General features: G+C 53.0%; 1 protein-coding gene across 2 annotated transcripts in view; it reads right to left on the bottom strand.

Annotated features, from left to right (window-relative positions):
* Positions 1–13,325, bottom strand: part of llgl2 (LLGL scribble cell polarity complex component 2) — a 146,523-nt gene that overhangs the window by 13,709 nt on the left and 119,489 nt on the right. For both annotated transcript variants that reach the window (XM_085963218.1, XM_085963219.1), the window contains 5 exons: positions 9,872–10,025; positions 7,802–7,952; positions 7,000–7,116; positions 2,376–2,542; positions 485–749 (listed from right to left, as the gene is read on the bottom strand). In XM_085963218.1, the coding sequence (XP_085819344.1) occupies positions 485–749; positions 2,376–2,542; positions 7,000–7,116; positions 7,802–7,952; positions 9,872–10,025 (854 nt within the window). The remainder of the gene's footprint in view (positions 1–484; positions 750–2,375; positions 2,543–6,999; positions 7,117–7,801; positions 7,953–9,871; positions 10,026–13,325) is intronic.

Genomic DNA, 13,325 nt, shown 5'->3' on the forward strand with positions numbered 1-13,325 from the left:
GGGGGAGGGTATGAGCAGGGTTTGGGGAGGGGCTGCACACGTCTCCGGTTCGGATTGTCCAGTCTCCGGTTCGGATTGTCCAGTCTCCGGTTCGGATTGTCCAGTCTCCGGTTCGGATTGTCCAGTCTCCGGAAGCGGTTTATGGATTGTAATTTTACCCATAAACAGGAACTATTTACTTCAACAACTGACTGTTCACTGAGATGAGGAATTCCTCATTTTAAAATAAGTAACTCCTGGAGGAACTTTTCATGACCTGGGATCCGGTGTTTTGGGAACCGTATCCAGTGATTGGTTCTGTGCTTGTGAAAAACAAACCCTGCTGCCCAACCTTGGCTGTGGTTCTGAACTCTGACCAGAGGAAGCTACTATAAGCACCTTGCTTACAAATACATTCTCCAACCAGTACCCGTCTGCCATGTGTGGATTGCTCGGACGCAGGGCACAGCACGCAAAGGCACAAGCTGGCACCGTCAGCCCTTACCTTGCCCGGATTTTGTGAAGACACAAGATGCAATTCCACTGACGTCCTCTTTCCTGATGCACTCATACCGAACTTGGCTTTTGAGGGCAGGGAGAGAGATGACCTGGATATCACCCAGGTTTGTCAGAACCAGGAGCCCATTCTCGCTGTAATCCTCCACTCGACTGCTGCTGAAACTGGCCGCTGAGACTTTCCGGACCCGGGACCCTTCCACTGCCGTCAGTTTCAGCTTGGTTCTCGTGCTGACTTTCGGTAGTGTGAATATCTGTCAACAGAGTGGAGCATAGTTAGAGCGCTTCGCAGCTGCACCAGCCTCGGCTGCCCCGCGTGCAGTGTTCGGCCAAGCCAGAGTGCGGGGCCTGGGACTCATGTCCAGAACTCTCAGCTCAGCTGCCAAAGGGTGAAAGAGCATTAGACGAAGGCAGTGGCAGGCCTGGAAAATACGGAGCAGCAGAAGAGAGGGAACCCTGAGTGCGCAGCAACTGCACCTTCAGTACTGGTGTCCATAGGTTAAACATGACATCCAAACCAAGGGGCAGGGAAGACAGGGAGTCCCAGGGATATGATGGTCCTAGACAAACTGATAAAACAATCAGAGGACCACTGTACAGCAAAAGGAAGGAAGATGTTGTTGTACGTGTCCCAGACATTGGTGGGAGCACGGCGAGTGCACGGTGCATAGTTCTGAGCACAATATTAGAGTCGCAGAAAGGGAACAGTGAAGATTCACGAGAATGAGACTGAGAAATATGAAGAAAGGCTCGAGAAATTGGGGCTTTTTTCACTGAACAAAGGAGGGCAGAGTGGAAACAGAGGCCTCCAGAATCACAATGGGGTGAACAGTGAAAGATTGTTGCTGATTCATTAATCACTGAAAAGACAAGGGGCACAGAAGGAGCAGTGGGGAAGGTGGAAGAAATGTCAGAGGGTCATTAGAACAGGGAAGGTTTTACCACAAGGCGGAGACTGCCACGTCATTTTAAGGGAATGGGATAAATATTTGAAAAGGAAGAATATAAAGGAAATGGGGAAAGAACAGGGAATTGGGATGGGAGTAGACAGCGCCAGCATCGGCACAGACAACGCACTGAATGGGCTCCTTGAGATTCCATATTAAAACATCCCTGCATCAGTCACACGGATGTCAAGGAGACTATTTAATAGGAAATAAACTGGCTCAGAAAATGGAAAAACAAACCTTGTGCTTTTAGAATATGGCATGCCCCAAACACTGAAGTGCTGGGACTGTTATATAGCAACAGGCCAACCAATTGGCACACAGCAAGATCCCACAAACGACAATGAGGTGAATGACTAGTTTATCTGTTTTGAGCGGCGTCGGGGGGAGCGGCGTCGGCGGGTCCGGCGTCGGCGGGGTCGGGGGGGAGCGGCGTCGGCGGGTCGGGGGGGACACTGGATTACATGCTCAACCTCTAGGTCGGGACACACACCCAAAATCTTCCGACTTGCTGAGAGTTTTACTGACTGAGCCAAGCTGACACCCAAGAGTGCCAGGGAGAGGGGCACTAGGATGCAAGTACAATATTTATACCTACACAGATGCAAGTACACCAGACAGATACGAAGCAGGTTCCTTAATGTGTTTCTGAAATAAACCAATTTCAAAATTTGCTGATTGGCCCAGTTTATCAACTTAAACTTAAACCAAAAACCCATTTAGAAAGTGGTGCCTGATCTGGAAGGTTGTAGTTTAAATGAAGACTCCTGCGATCTCGGGCACTTTGTGTTTCTAAACAATAATCTTTAAGACTGAGGCTGGGGCCGTGTTTGTGCAGTAACAGTGGAAGGTTGGAAGGACACTGGAGACAGCGGCTCAGACGGACAGACTGACTCCTCTCTGAGGATCCGTTTGTTGTATTGAAGCAATCACCTTGAACTGCTCCTCAGATATGACCAGCAGTGTGTGGTTCCCGTGCATGTCCGGGCTCTTGGAGAGGTCATGCGCTGCTTCCAGTGGTTCAGGGAGGAGAATCCCTCGACCGTCCAGTATAAAGATCCCGACCACAGGGGCTCTGTGCATCAGCTGGATTTCCTTTGCTGGGAAGAGAGTGGAATAAGTTAACAGGGTCAGCGAGTGAAACAATTCGAGTCTCACCCGACCATTTCGGCACAGATTTTGCAACGGTCAAACAATTAATAAATACCATTAGAACACAAAACATTATCTATCTCAAATTAAAGCGGTGTGAAGCCTGGTATTACTATAATACTGCAAACACACACAGCTGCCATGCTCCACTCCCTCCCTCCTCGGCGCTGACTCCCTCAGACAGACTTGAGGTCTCTTTATTCCTTCCCAAAGCTTGTATTGTAACAAAACACCTGCCTCCACCACATTAGATAATGCCATTGACAGGAGCGGCATGTTAGCTGGGATGGGAATGCAAGACGCCCAGTCTGTGGTGGGGGGGGGGGGGGGGGGGAATCCATGGGCTTCAGTCACCATACTACAGAGTTGCTGATCTCAGTCACACATGCAAGATAACAGGGCATGCATTGCTCGAGTGGTGGGTCAGGTGGGCTACCCCCTCTGTACTGCCAGTGAGACAGGCACAGTCTGTGGAGAGCATGGGTGTGGCATATTCTGTACTGTTCCTTCATGTTCAAAGGGGTCTCAGCTCATTGTCACTCATAAACCCTGCTACTTAAATCAAAGAACTGCTTCCATTGCAAGGACTTTGATCGGATGAAGTAAAACCGATTTGGCTCACACACAAAATTACTTTGTCTTACAGCAGACTGACTTCATCATACAAAGGGACGAGGGGTTCGGTCTTGAATTATATTGATGCACAAAGCAGTCATCGATTTTTTAACAATTTTCTTTGATAATCAGACAGCTGCATCAAGTATTGATCAGAGAACAAGGACAGTGGAGAGATGTTGTTCCTGACACCGACAGTTATAACAGGAGCTTCGAGATAGCGAGGGTCTGGAGAGGTTTGTGTAGGGATGGAGATAGCAAGATTCATAGTACAAGATCAAAATCAGCATAGTATGGGTAATTAACCTATTGCAGACACTGTGCACTGTACCATAAACTTTCAGTAATTGCCATTTGCTGTGGTTCCAAGGGCAATTTGGTTGTAAATAAAGGGGCTTTGGTCTGTAAACATTCAGTAACTTCATGGCCACATTTGTGATAGAGCAGTGCAATGTGATAGTACTTCGGAAGTGGGGTAATTTACAGCATAAGTCACCCACCAGAAACTTCTCCAATTGGCCATTCTCCTTGGGCGAGCGAGAGGGAGGGAGGGGTCGCGCGCGGGAGGGAGGGGTCGCGCGCGGGAGGGAGGGGTCGCGCGGGAGGGAGGGGTCGCGCGGGAGGGAGGGGTCGCGCGGGAGGGAGGGGTCGCGCGGGAGGGAGGGGTCGCGCGGGAGGGAGGGGGTCGCGCGGGAGGGAGGGGTCGCGCGGGAGGGAGGGGTCGCGCGGGAGGGAGGGGTCGCGCGGGAGGGAGGGGTCGCGCGGGAGGGAGGGGTCGCGCGGGAGGGAGGGGTCGCGCGGGAGGGAGGGGTCGCGCGGGAGGGAGGGGTCGCGCGGGAGGGAGGGGTCGCGCGGGAGGGAGGGGTCGCGAGCGGGAGGGAGGGGTCGCGCGCGAGCGGGAGGGAGGGGTCGCGCGCGAGGGAGGGGTCGCGCGGGAGGGAGGGGTCGCGCGCGAGCGGGAGGGAGGGGGTCGCGCGCGAGCGGGAGGGAGGGGTCGCGCGCGAGCGGGAGGGAGGGAGGGGTCGCGCGCGAGCGGGAGGGAGGGGTCGCGCGGGAGGGAGGGGTCGCGCGAGGGAGGGGTCGCGCGGGAGAGGGGGCGCGCGGGAGAGGGGGCGCGCGGGAGAGGGGGCGCGCGGGAGAGGGGGCGCGCGGGAGAGGGGGCGCGCGGGAGAGGGGGCGCGCGGGAGAGGGGGCGCGCGGGAGAGGGGGCGCGCGGGAGAGGGGGCGCGCGGGAGAGGGGGCGCGCGGGAGAGGGGGCGCGCGGGAGAGGGGGCGCGCGGGAGAGGGGGCGCGCGGGAGAGGGGGGCGCGCGGGAGAGGGGGCGCGCGGGGAGAGGGGGGCGCGCGGGAGAGGGGGCGCGCGGGAGAGGGGGCGCGCGGGAGAGGGGGGCGCGCGGGAGAGGGGGCGCGCGGGAGAGGGGGCGCGCGGGAGAGGGGGCCGCGCGCGAGCGGGAGAGGGGGCGCGCGCGAGCGGGAGAGGGGGCGCGCGCGAGCGGGAGAGGGGGCGCGCTGCGAGCGGGAGAGGGGGGCGCGCGAGGGAGAGAGAGCGCGCGAGGGAGAGAGAGCGCGAGAGAGAGAGACAGAGGGTGTGAAAGAGAGAGAGAGAGAGAGAGGGTGCGAGAGAGAGAGGGTGCGAGAGAGAGAGAGAGAGAGAGAGAGAGACAGAGGGTGCGAGAGAGAGAGACAGAGAGAGAGAGAGACAGAGGGTGAGAGAGAGAGAGAGAGAGAGAGAGAGAGAGAGAGAGAGAGACTGAGGGTGCGAGAGAGAGAGTGCGAGAGAGAGTGTGTCTGACAAACTTGATTGAATTTTTTGAGGAGGTAAGAAGGAGGGTAGATGAGGGTAGTGGGGTTGATGTCGTGTATGTGGACTTGAGCAAGGCTTTTGCTAAGGTTCCACATGGCAGACTGGTCACGAAGTTAAAAGCCCATGGGATCCAGGGCAAAGTGTCAAGTTGGATTCAAAACTGGCTCGGAGACAGGAAGCAGAGGGTAATGGTTGATGGGTGTTTTTGTGACTGGAAGGCTGTTTCCAGTGGGGTTCCGCAGGGCTCAGTACTGGGTCCCTTGCTTTTTGTGGTATATATCAATGATCTTGACTTGAATATAGGGGATATGATTAAGAAGTTTGCAGATGATACTAAAATCGGCTGTGTGGTTGATACTGAAGAAGGAAGCTGTAGACTGCAGGAAGATATCAATAAATTGGTCAGGTGGGCAGGACAGTGGCAAATGGAATTCAATCCGGAGAAGTGTGAGGTAATGCATTTGGGGAGGGCTAACAAGGAAAGGGAATACACATTAAATGGTAGGACACGGAGTAGTGTAGAGGAACAGAGACCTTGGAGTACATGTCCACAGATCCCTGAAGGTAGCAGGCCAAGTAGATAAGGTGGTTAAAAAGGCATACGAAATGCCTTATTAGTCGTGGCATAGAATACAAGAGCAGGGGGGGGTTATGCTTCAACTGTATAAAACACTAGTTAGGCCTCAGCTAGAGTACTGCGTGCAGTTCTGGTCACCACATTACAGGAAGGATGTGATTGCACTAGAGAGGGTACAGAGGAGATTTACAAGGATGTTGCTGGGAGTAGAGAATCTTAGCTGTGAGGAAAGACTGGATAGGCTGGGTCTGTTTCCCACGGAGAAGAGGGAGAGAGAGACATGGACCATATACAGCAGGTACCTCAAAGCACTGGAGAGGTACCACCAACACTGCCTCTCCAAGATCCTGCAAATCCATTGGAAGGATAGGCGCACCGACGTCAATGTTCTTGCTCAAGCCAACATCCCCAGCATCGAAGCTTTGACCACGCTCAATCAGCTCCGATGGACGGGCCACATTGTCCGCATGCCTGATACGAGACTCCCAAAACAAGTGCTCTACTCGGAGCTCCGGCACGGCAAGAGAGCCCCAGGTGGGCAGCGGAAACGCTTAAAGGACACCCTCAAAGCCTCCTTGAAAAAGTGCAACATCCCCACTGACACCTGGGAATCCCTGGCCCAAGACCGCACAAAGTGGAGGAGAAGCATCCGGGAAGGCGCCGAACACCGAGTCTCTTCGCCGGGAGTAAGCGGAAGCCAAGCGCAGGCAGCGGAAGGAGCGCACGTCAACCCAAGCACCCCACCCACCCGCCCCTTCAACCACCGTCTGCCCCACCTGTGACAGAGACTGTAGGTCCCGCACTGGACTCATCAGTCACCTGAGAACTCATTTTTAATGTGGAAGCAAGTCATCCTCGGTTGCGAGAGAGAGACTGCGTGCGAGAGAGAGACTGCGTGCGTGAGTGAGTGATAGCTATTCAGCCATGGAGTGCTTCACAACAGAGCCCAGTTCTCTCCCAATGTGACATTCACTTGCACCTTTGAGTGGACGCCACTGGACAGGGACAGAAGCAGGAACCCTGGATGATTTTTGCAATGGTAGTATCCTACCCAAGAACAGGCAGCTGAGTGGGGATTGAGCTGAGCGTGGGGCTTGGGACAAGAGCACACGATGGGTTTACCGCCTGAGCCCTGCGGTTTGAGAGCTGCACAAATGGACACGGTGATCAAACCAACAGCAGAGCAGCACAACACCGGACAGGAGAGGAACAACACTGCCCCAAAACCCACCCCTGGCCCGCTTCCCCCGCTGGGGAGGGAATCAACACCCCCCCACCCCACCCCCCCCCGGGGGAATCACTCACTTTCCACCCCCCCCCCCCCAGGGGGAATCACTCACTCCCCCACCACCCCCCCCCAGGGGGAATCACTCGCCCCGGGACCCCCGCGAGGGGCAGGGAATCACTCACCCTGGGCCGCAGTGACCGGCTCCTCCATCCTCCTCTCCACAGGCGGAATGTGAATAGTGTACGCAAATACGGTCCCACCGTTAGTGCCGGCCCACAGTGATGGCCCATGATAGGAACCTGCGAAAGAGAGAGTCCAGTAAGAGCAGTTTCTAGACACAGAGCCTCCCTCCCCTGTTCTCTGGAGCAACCTCCAGAAGGCTTCTGATAAGGTTCTGCACAAGAGAGATTTAGCCAAAATAAAAGTGCGTGGAATTGGAGGAAACCTTGTGACATGGGTCGATAATTGATTGAGATAGGAGACAGGGAGTGGGGGTAAAGGGATCATTCTCAGATTGGCAGGATGTGACCAGTGATGTTAGGAGACACGAAGTTAGGAGGCGCAGCAAGTGGTGTATCGATGCGAGCAGGAAGTTACAAAGGGACAGGGACAAATTAAGTGAGTGGCCAATACTACAGGGGATCTGGGTAATCCCCGGTTCCGTGTGACCAGCAATCCCCCTGCGGAACCGTACGTGGCCAAGGTTGACCTCACGTCCTTTGTGCGGAATCTGCAACAGAAACTAGCTCCGACTGGACCAGCACCGAGTTTGTTGCTGTTTTCTGTTCACTGAAGATTCCAGCCATCTTATCACACGGTGTAACCCAGCACCAAATGATGGACAGAAGGCTGGATGCTTCTCATTAAAGAGAGATTCACGGAATATTGCACTCCACTGACACACGGAACAAGGTTTAGATTAAACTAGCTTTGTGCAGTCACTAATCCCCAGGATTAACTGCTCAGTCATTAATATTCTCTCACCGTCTCTTACAAAGGAATCGGCAAAGTAAAGTGACCGGACAAATCCGGTGAAGGAGTCATCGGCAGAACGAGCCTCAATCCTGCGCTGCACTGGTGCCAGCTCCATCTCGTTCAGAGCCTCCCGGTCCAGCTTGGCATTGGCCTCCTGCACCTGGAGACAGAGACCGACCGGTCACATTACACGCCAGAAGTGGAACAGAGCCAAGTCTATAAACAGCAATCTCACCACGTAGCCTCCGTCTGGCCCCCATCCTCACACATACCCAGCCCCCTGATCTCACCACCTCCCAACAAGGAAAGGGAACACAAAAACAAAACCTGCACCAAAAGGAATTTGACAAAGTTGTGCGCAAGAGGCTTTAGTCACACTCAAAGCTGCAGGGATTGAGAAAAAAATATTTAATTATTAAACTGGCTATAAGATAGTGATCTCCCGTCTACCTCCCTCAAAAATCAAATCAAAAGCAGGGTTATGGAAGGTTTATATTTCCCGGTCTATTGGTACTCAGATTGTTCAAGGACAACTGATGTGGTTTCAGTGATTTCTGAACAATGGGAGAGGCACTGGGATCCTGTGGGAGTTGGGACTGCGACGTAGCAATTAAGCCAGAATTCAGCCAGTTCCTTTATTTACCACAGGCCTCCAGAATATCCCATACAGCCCTGCTCAGTTAGCAAGAAGTGAGCTTCCAACTCCCATCTGGCAAGTGTTGAGCATCGTCTGCTGGAGCTTTGCACCAGGTTAAACAATGCCTGTGGTCGGGAAGCGCTGCTTTATACACAATATACAATCAATGTTGGCAACTTGTGAGCACATGATGATCTTTTCAGAGACCTTCTATTTACACAACTTTCTTTAACAGTTCACATTCTGCTCAGAAAGCAGTAAGCCCAATCCACACCATTCAGGAACAGAAATTAGCAAACACTCCCAGGGCAGGTACAGCACGGGTTAGATACAGAGTAAAGCTCCCTCGACACTGTCCCATCAAACACTCCCAGGGCAGGTACAGCACGGGTTAGATACAGAGTAAAGCTCCCTCGACACTGTCCCCATCAAACACTCCCAGGACAGGTAGAGCACGGGTTAGATACAGAGTAAAGCTCCCTCTACACTGTCCCATCAAACACTCCCAGGGCAGGTACAGCATGGGTTAGATACAGAGTAAAGCTCCCTCTACACTGTCCCATCAAACACTCCCAGGACAGGTACAGCACGGGTTAGATACAGAGTAAAGCTCCCTCTACACTGTCCCATCAAACACTCCCAGGGCAGGTACAGCACGGGTTAGATACAGAGTAAAGCTCCCTCTACACTGTCCCCATCAAACACTCCCAGGGCAGGTAGAGCACAGGTTAGATACAGAGTAAAGCTCCCTCTACACTGTCCCCATCAAACACTCCCAGGGCAGGTACAGCATGGGTTAGATACAGAGTAAAGCTCCCTCTACACTGTCCCCATCAAACACTCCCAGGGCAGGTACAGCACGGGTTAGATACAGAGTAAAGCTCCCTCTACACTGTCCCATCAAACACTCCCAGGGCAGGTACAGCACGGGTTAGATACAGAGTAAAGCTCCCTCTACACTGTCCCATCAAACACTCCCAGGGCAGGTACAGGGGGTTAGATACAGAGTAAAGCTCCCTCTACACTGTCCCCATCAAACACTCCCAGGGCAGGTACAGCACGGGTTAGATACAGAGTAAAGCTCCCTCTACACTGTCCCATCAAACACTCCCAGACCGGGTACAGCACAGGTTAGATACAGAGTAAAGCTCCCTCTGACATGCGGTTCATGTCTGACGAGCATTAACTGCCCAAAAGCATCATTTCCACATCTCACCATGATGCCAGCAGGTGTTTCAGACGGGGCCATTAACACGCCACCCCCCCACCAAACAGATGCTCAGCACACCCATCTCTCCCCACACCTGCCCACCCCGGTGTTCCTCAGAAGTACTTGCTCGCCCCTCTCCGCTCCAGTCTCTCTGACGCAGGTCCGCCCCCCCGGTCACCCTCAGGCGCATGCCTGCCCCCCACCCCTCCCCTGACACATGGCCTCCCCTTACCTTAGCAGCATTGTTCGCAGGTACCGGTCGTTTCCTCCCGGATGCTCTGGTCCCCCGAATCCGACGGAAAGAATGTCGCAACGATTTCTTAATCGATTTCACTCTTGAGAGGGGCCCCTCGAGGGCCAGCTGATCACTGGGGTGCAGTGTACATCTAGAGAGGGTGAGGGGGAGAGGGAGAAGGAGTAAAACAAGCTCAGAACACACTCAGTAATCAGATGGCAGCAAAATTCACTCGAGTTACACAGAGGGGAGGCCAGCAAGTGTCAAACCCCCCCTGTCCCTGCCCCTGTCCCTGCCCCGGGAGTGATTGATGGGACAGTGTAGAGGGAGCTTTACTCTGTATCTAACCCGTGCTGTCCCTGCCCTGGGAGTGTTGATGGGACAGTGTAGAGGGAGCTTTACTCTATCTAACCCGTGCTGTCCCTGCCCTGGGAGTGTTGATGGGACAGTGTAGAGGGAGCTTTACTCTGTATCTAACCCGTGCTGTCCCTGCCCTGGGAGTGTTTGATGGGACAGTGTAGAGGGAGCTTTACTCTGTATCTAACCCGTGCTGTCCCTGCCCTGGGAGTGTTTGATGGGACAGTGTAGAGGGAGCTTTACTCTGTATCTAACCCGTGCTGTCCCTGCCCTGGGAGTGTTGATGGGACAGTGTAGAGGGAGCTTTACTCTGTATCTAACCCGTGCTGTCCCTGCCCTGGGAGTGTTGATGGGATAGTGTAGAGGGAGCTTTACTCTGTATCTAACCCCCCCTGTCCCTGCCCTGGGAGTGTTGATGGGACAGTGTAGAGGGAGCTTTACTCTGTATCTAACTCCGTGCTGTACCTGCCCTGGGAGTGTTTGATGGGACAGTGTAGAGGGAGCTTTACTCTGTATCTAACCTGTGCTGTACCTGCCCTGGGAGTGTTTGATGGGACAGTGTAGAGGGAGCTTTACTCTGTATCTAACCCGTGCTGTACCTGCCCTGGGAGTGTTTGATGGGACAGTGTAGAGGGAGCTTTACTCTGTATCTAACCCGTGCTGTCCCTGCCCCGGGAGTGTTTGATGGGACAGTGTAGAGGGAGCTTTACTCTGTATCTAACCCGTGCTGTACCTGCCCTGGGAGTGTTTGATGGGACAGTGTAGAGGGAGCTTTACTCTGTATCTAACTCCGTGCTGTACCTGTCCTGGGAGTGTTTGATGGGACAGTGTAGAGGGAGCTTTACTCTGTATCTAACCCGTGCTGTACCTGCCCTGGGAGTGTTTGATGGGACAGTGTAGAGGGAGCTTTACTCTGTGTCTAACCCCCTGTACCTGCCCTGGGTGTGTTTGATGGGACAGTGTAGAGGGAGCTTTAATCTGTATCTAACCCGTGCTGTACCTGCCCTGGGAGTGTTTGATGGGGCAGTGTAGAGGGACCTTTACTGTGTATCTAACCCGTGCTGTACCTGCCCTGGGAGTGTTTGATGGGGCAGTGTAGAGGGAGCTTTACTCTGTATCAAACCCGTGCTGTACCTGCCCTGGGAGTGTTTGATGGGACAGTGTAGAGGGAGCTTTAATCTGTATCTAACCCGTGCTGTACCTGCCCTGGGAGTGTTTGATGGGACAGTGTAGAGGGAGCTTTACTCTGTATCTAACCCGTGCTGTACCTGCCCTGGGAGTGTTTGATGGGGCAGTGTAGAGGGAGCTTTACTCTGTATCTAACCCGTGCTGTACCTGCCCCGGGAGTGTTTGATGGGACAGTGTAGAGGGAGCTTTACTCTGTATCTAACCCGTGCTGTACCTGCCCTGGGAGTGCTTACTGTGGACACTGGGTTCCATTTCCCTGCAGTAATCTATTTCCTGTGCATATTGATCTAAACTTCTGTCTGCTAACAGTCCCCGATGAGAACACCGAACAACATTTGAAATTTCCCCTGGATGCAGGGATTGATCCCACCTTGTAGGGTGGTGGTCCCTGCCCTTCTGGAGGTTTGTACACTGCCTCATTTATACCCAGACCTGCATCCAAAGCCAAGTTACTCTCAGTGGGTTATGAGCTCCTCAAATGGTCCAGTTGGTAGAATGAGTCAGTCATTATGGCACAGAAGGATGCCATTCAGCCCATCGAGTCTGTGCTGGCTCTCTGTATACAATCCAGTCAGTCCCATTCCCCCGCTCTATCCCCGTAGCCCTGCAAGTTTATTTCCCTCAAGTGTCTATCCAGTCTCCCCTTGAAAACATTGAGTGTCTCCGCTTCCACCACTTCCGTCGGCAGCGAGTTCCAGGTCCTCACCGCTTGCTGTGTAAAAAAGTTTTTCCTCACGTCCCCCCTGTCTCTCTTGCCCAAAACCTTAAATCTGTGTCCCTTAGTCCTTGTACCATCAACTAGTGGGAACAGCCTTTCCCCGTCTAGCCTGTCCAAACCCGTCATAATCTTGTACACCTCTATCAAATCATCCCTCAACCTCCTTTGCTCTACTGAAAACAAATCCAGCTTCTCCAACCTGTCCTTGTAGCTAAGATCCCCCTCCCCGGAACCATTCTGGTAAATCTCCTCTGCACCCTCTCAAGGGCCTTCACATCCTTCCTAAAGTGTGGTGACCAGAACTGGACGCAATACTCCAGTTGTGGCCTAACCAGCGCTTTATAAAGGTTCAGCATAACTTCTCTACTTTTGTACTCAATACCTCTATTTATGAAGCCCAAGATCCCATATGCTTTGTTAACCACTCTCTCAATATGTCCTGCCACCTTCAGGGACCTATGCACATTAACTCCCAGGTCCCTCTGTCCCTGCACACTCTTTAAAACTGTGCCATTAAGTGTATATTGCCTCTCCCTGTTCCTTCTGCTAAAATGCATCACCTCACACTTCTCTGTATTAAATTCCATCTGCCACTTGTCTGCCCATTCTGCTAGCCTTTCTATGTCCTGTTGCAGTCGATTGGTATCATCCTCACTGTTTGCCACACCCCCAAGTTTGGGGTCATCGACAAATTTAGAAATTCTACTGTATTCCAATATCCAGGTCATTTATATAAAGCAGTGGCCCCAGGCACTGACCCTTGGGGAACACCACTGTCTACCATCCTCCAGTCTGAAAAACAGCCATTTACCACAACTCGCTGGTTTCTGTCCTTAAGCCAATTCCTTATCCAAGCTGCCACTGACCCGCCTATTCCATGAGCCTCAATTTTGTTAACCAGCCTTCTATGTGGTACTTTGTCAAACGCCTTCCAAAAATCCATGTAGACAACATCCATTGCATTCCCTTCATCAATCCTCCCGGTTACTTCATCAAAAAATTCAATTGGATTAGTCAAACACTATCTGCCTTTTACAAACCCGTGTTGGCTTTACTTAATTAGCTTAAACCTCTCCAAATGCCCGTTAATTTTTTCCTTGACTATTGTTTCTAAAACTTTCCCCACCACGGAGTGTAAGCGAGCTGTGGAGAGGAGATGTCCCCAGGATGACAGCAGCAGGGAGCCAG

This window comes from Somniosus microcephalus, chromosome 21, assembly GCF_052327205.1.
Source record: "Somniosus microcephalus isolate GS21.2 chromosome 21, FLI_Smic_1.0, whole genome shotgun sequence".
Taxonomy (NCBI): Eukaryota; Metazoa; Chordata; class Chondrichthyes; order Squaliformes; family Somniosidae; genus Somniosus; species Somniosus microcephalus.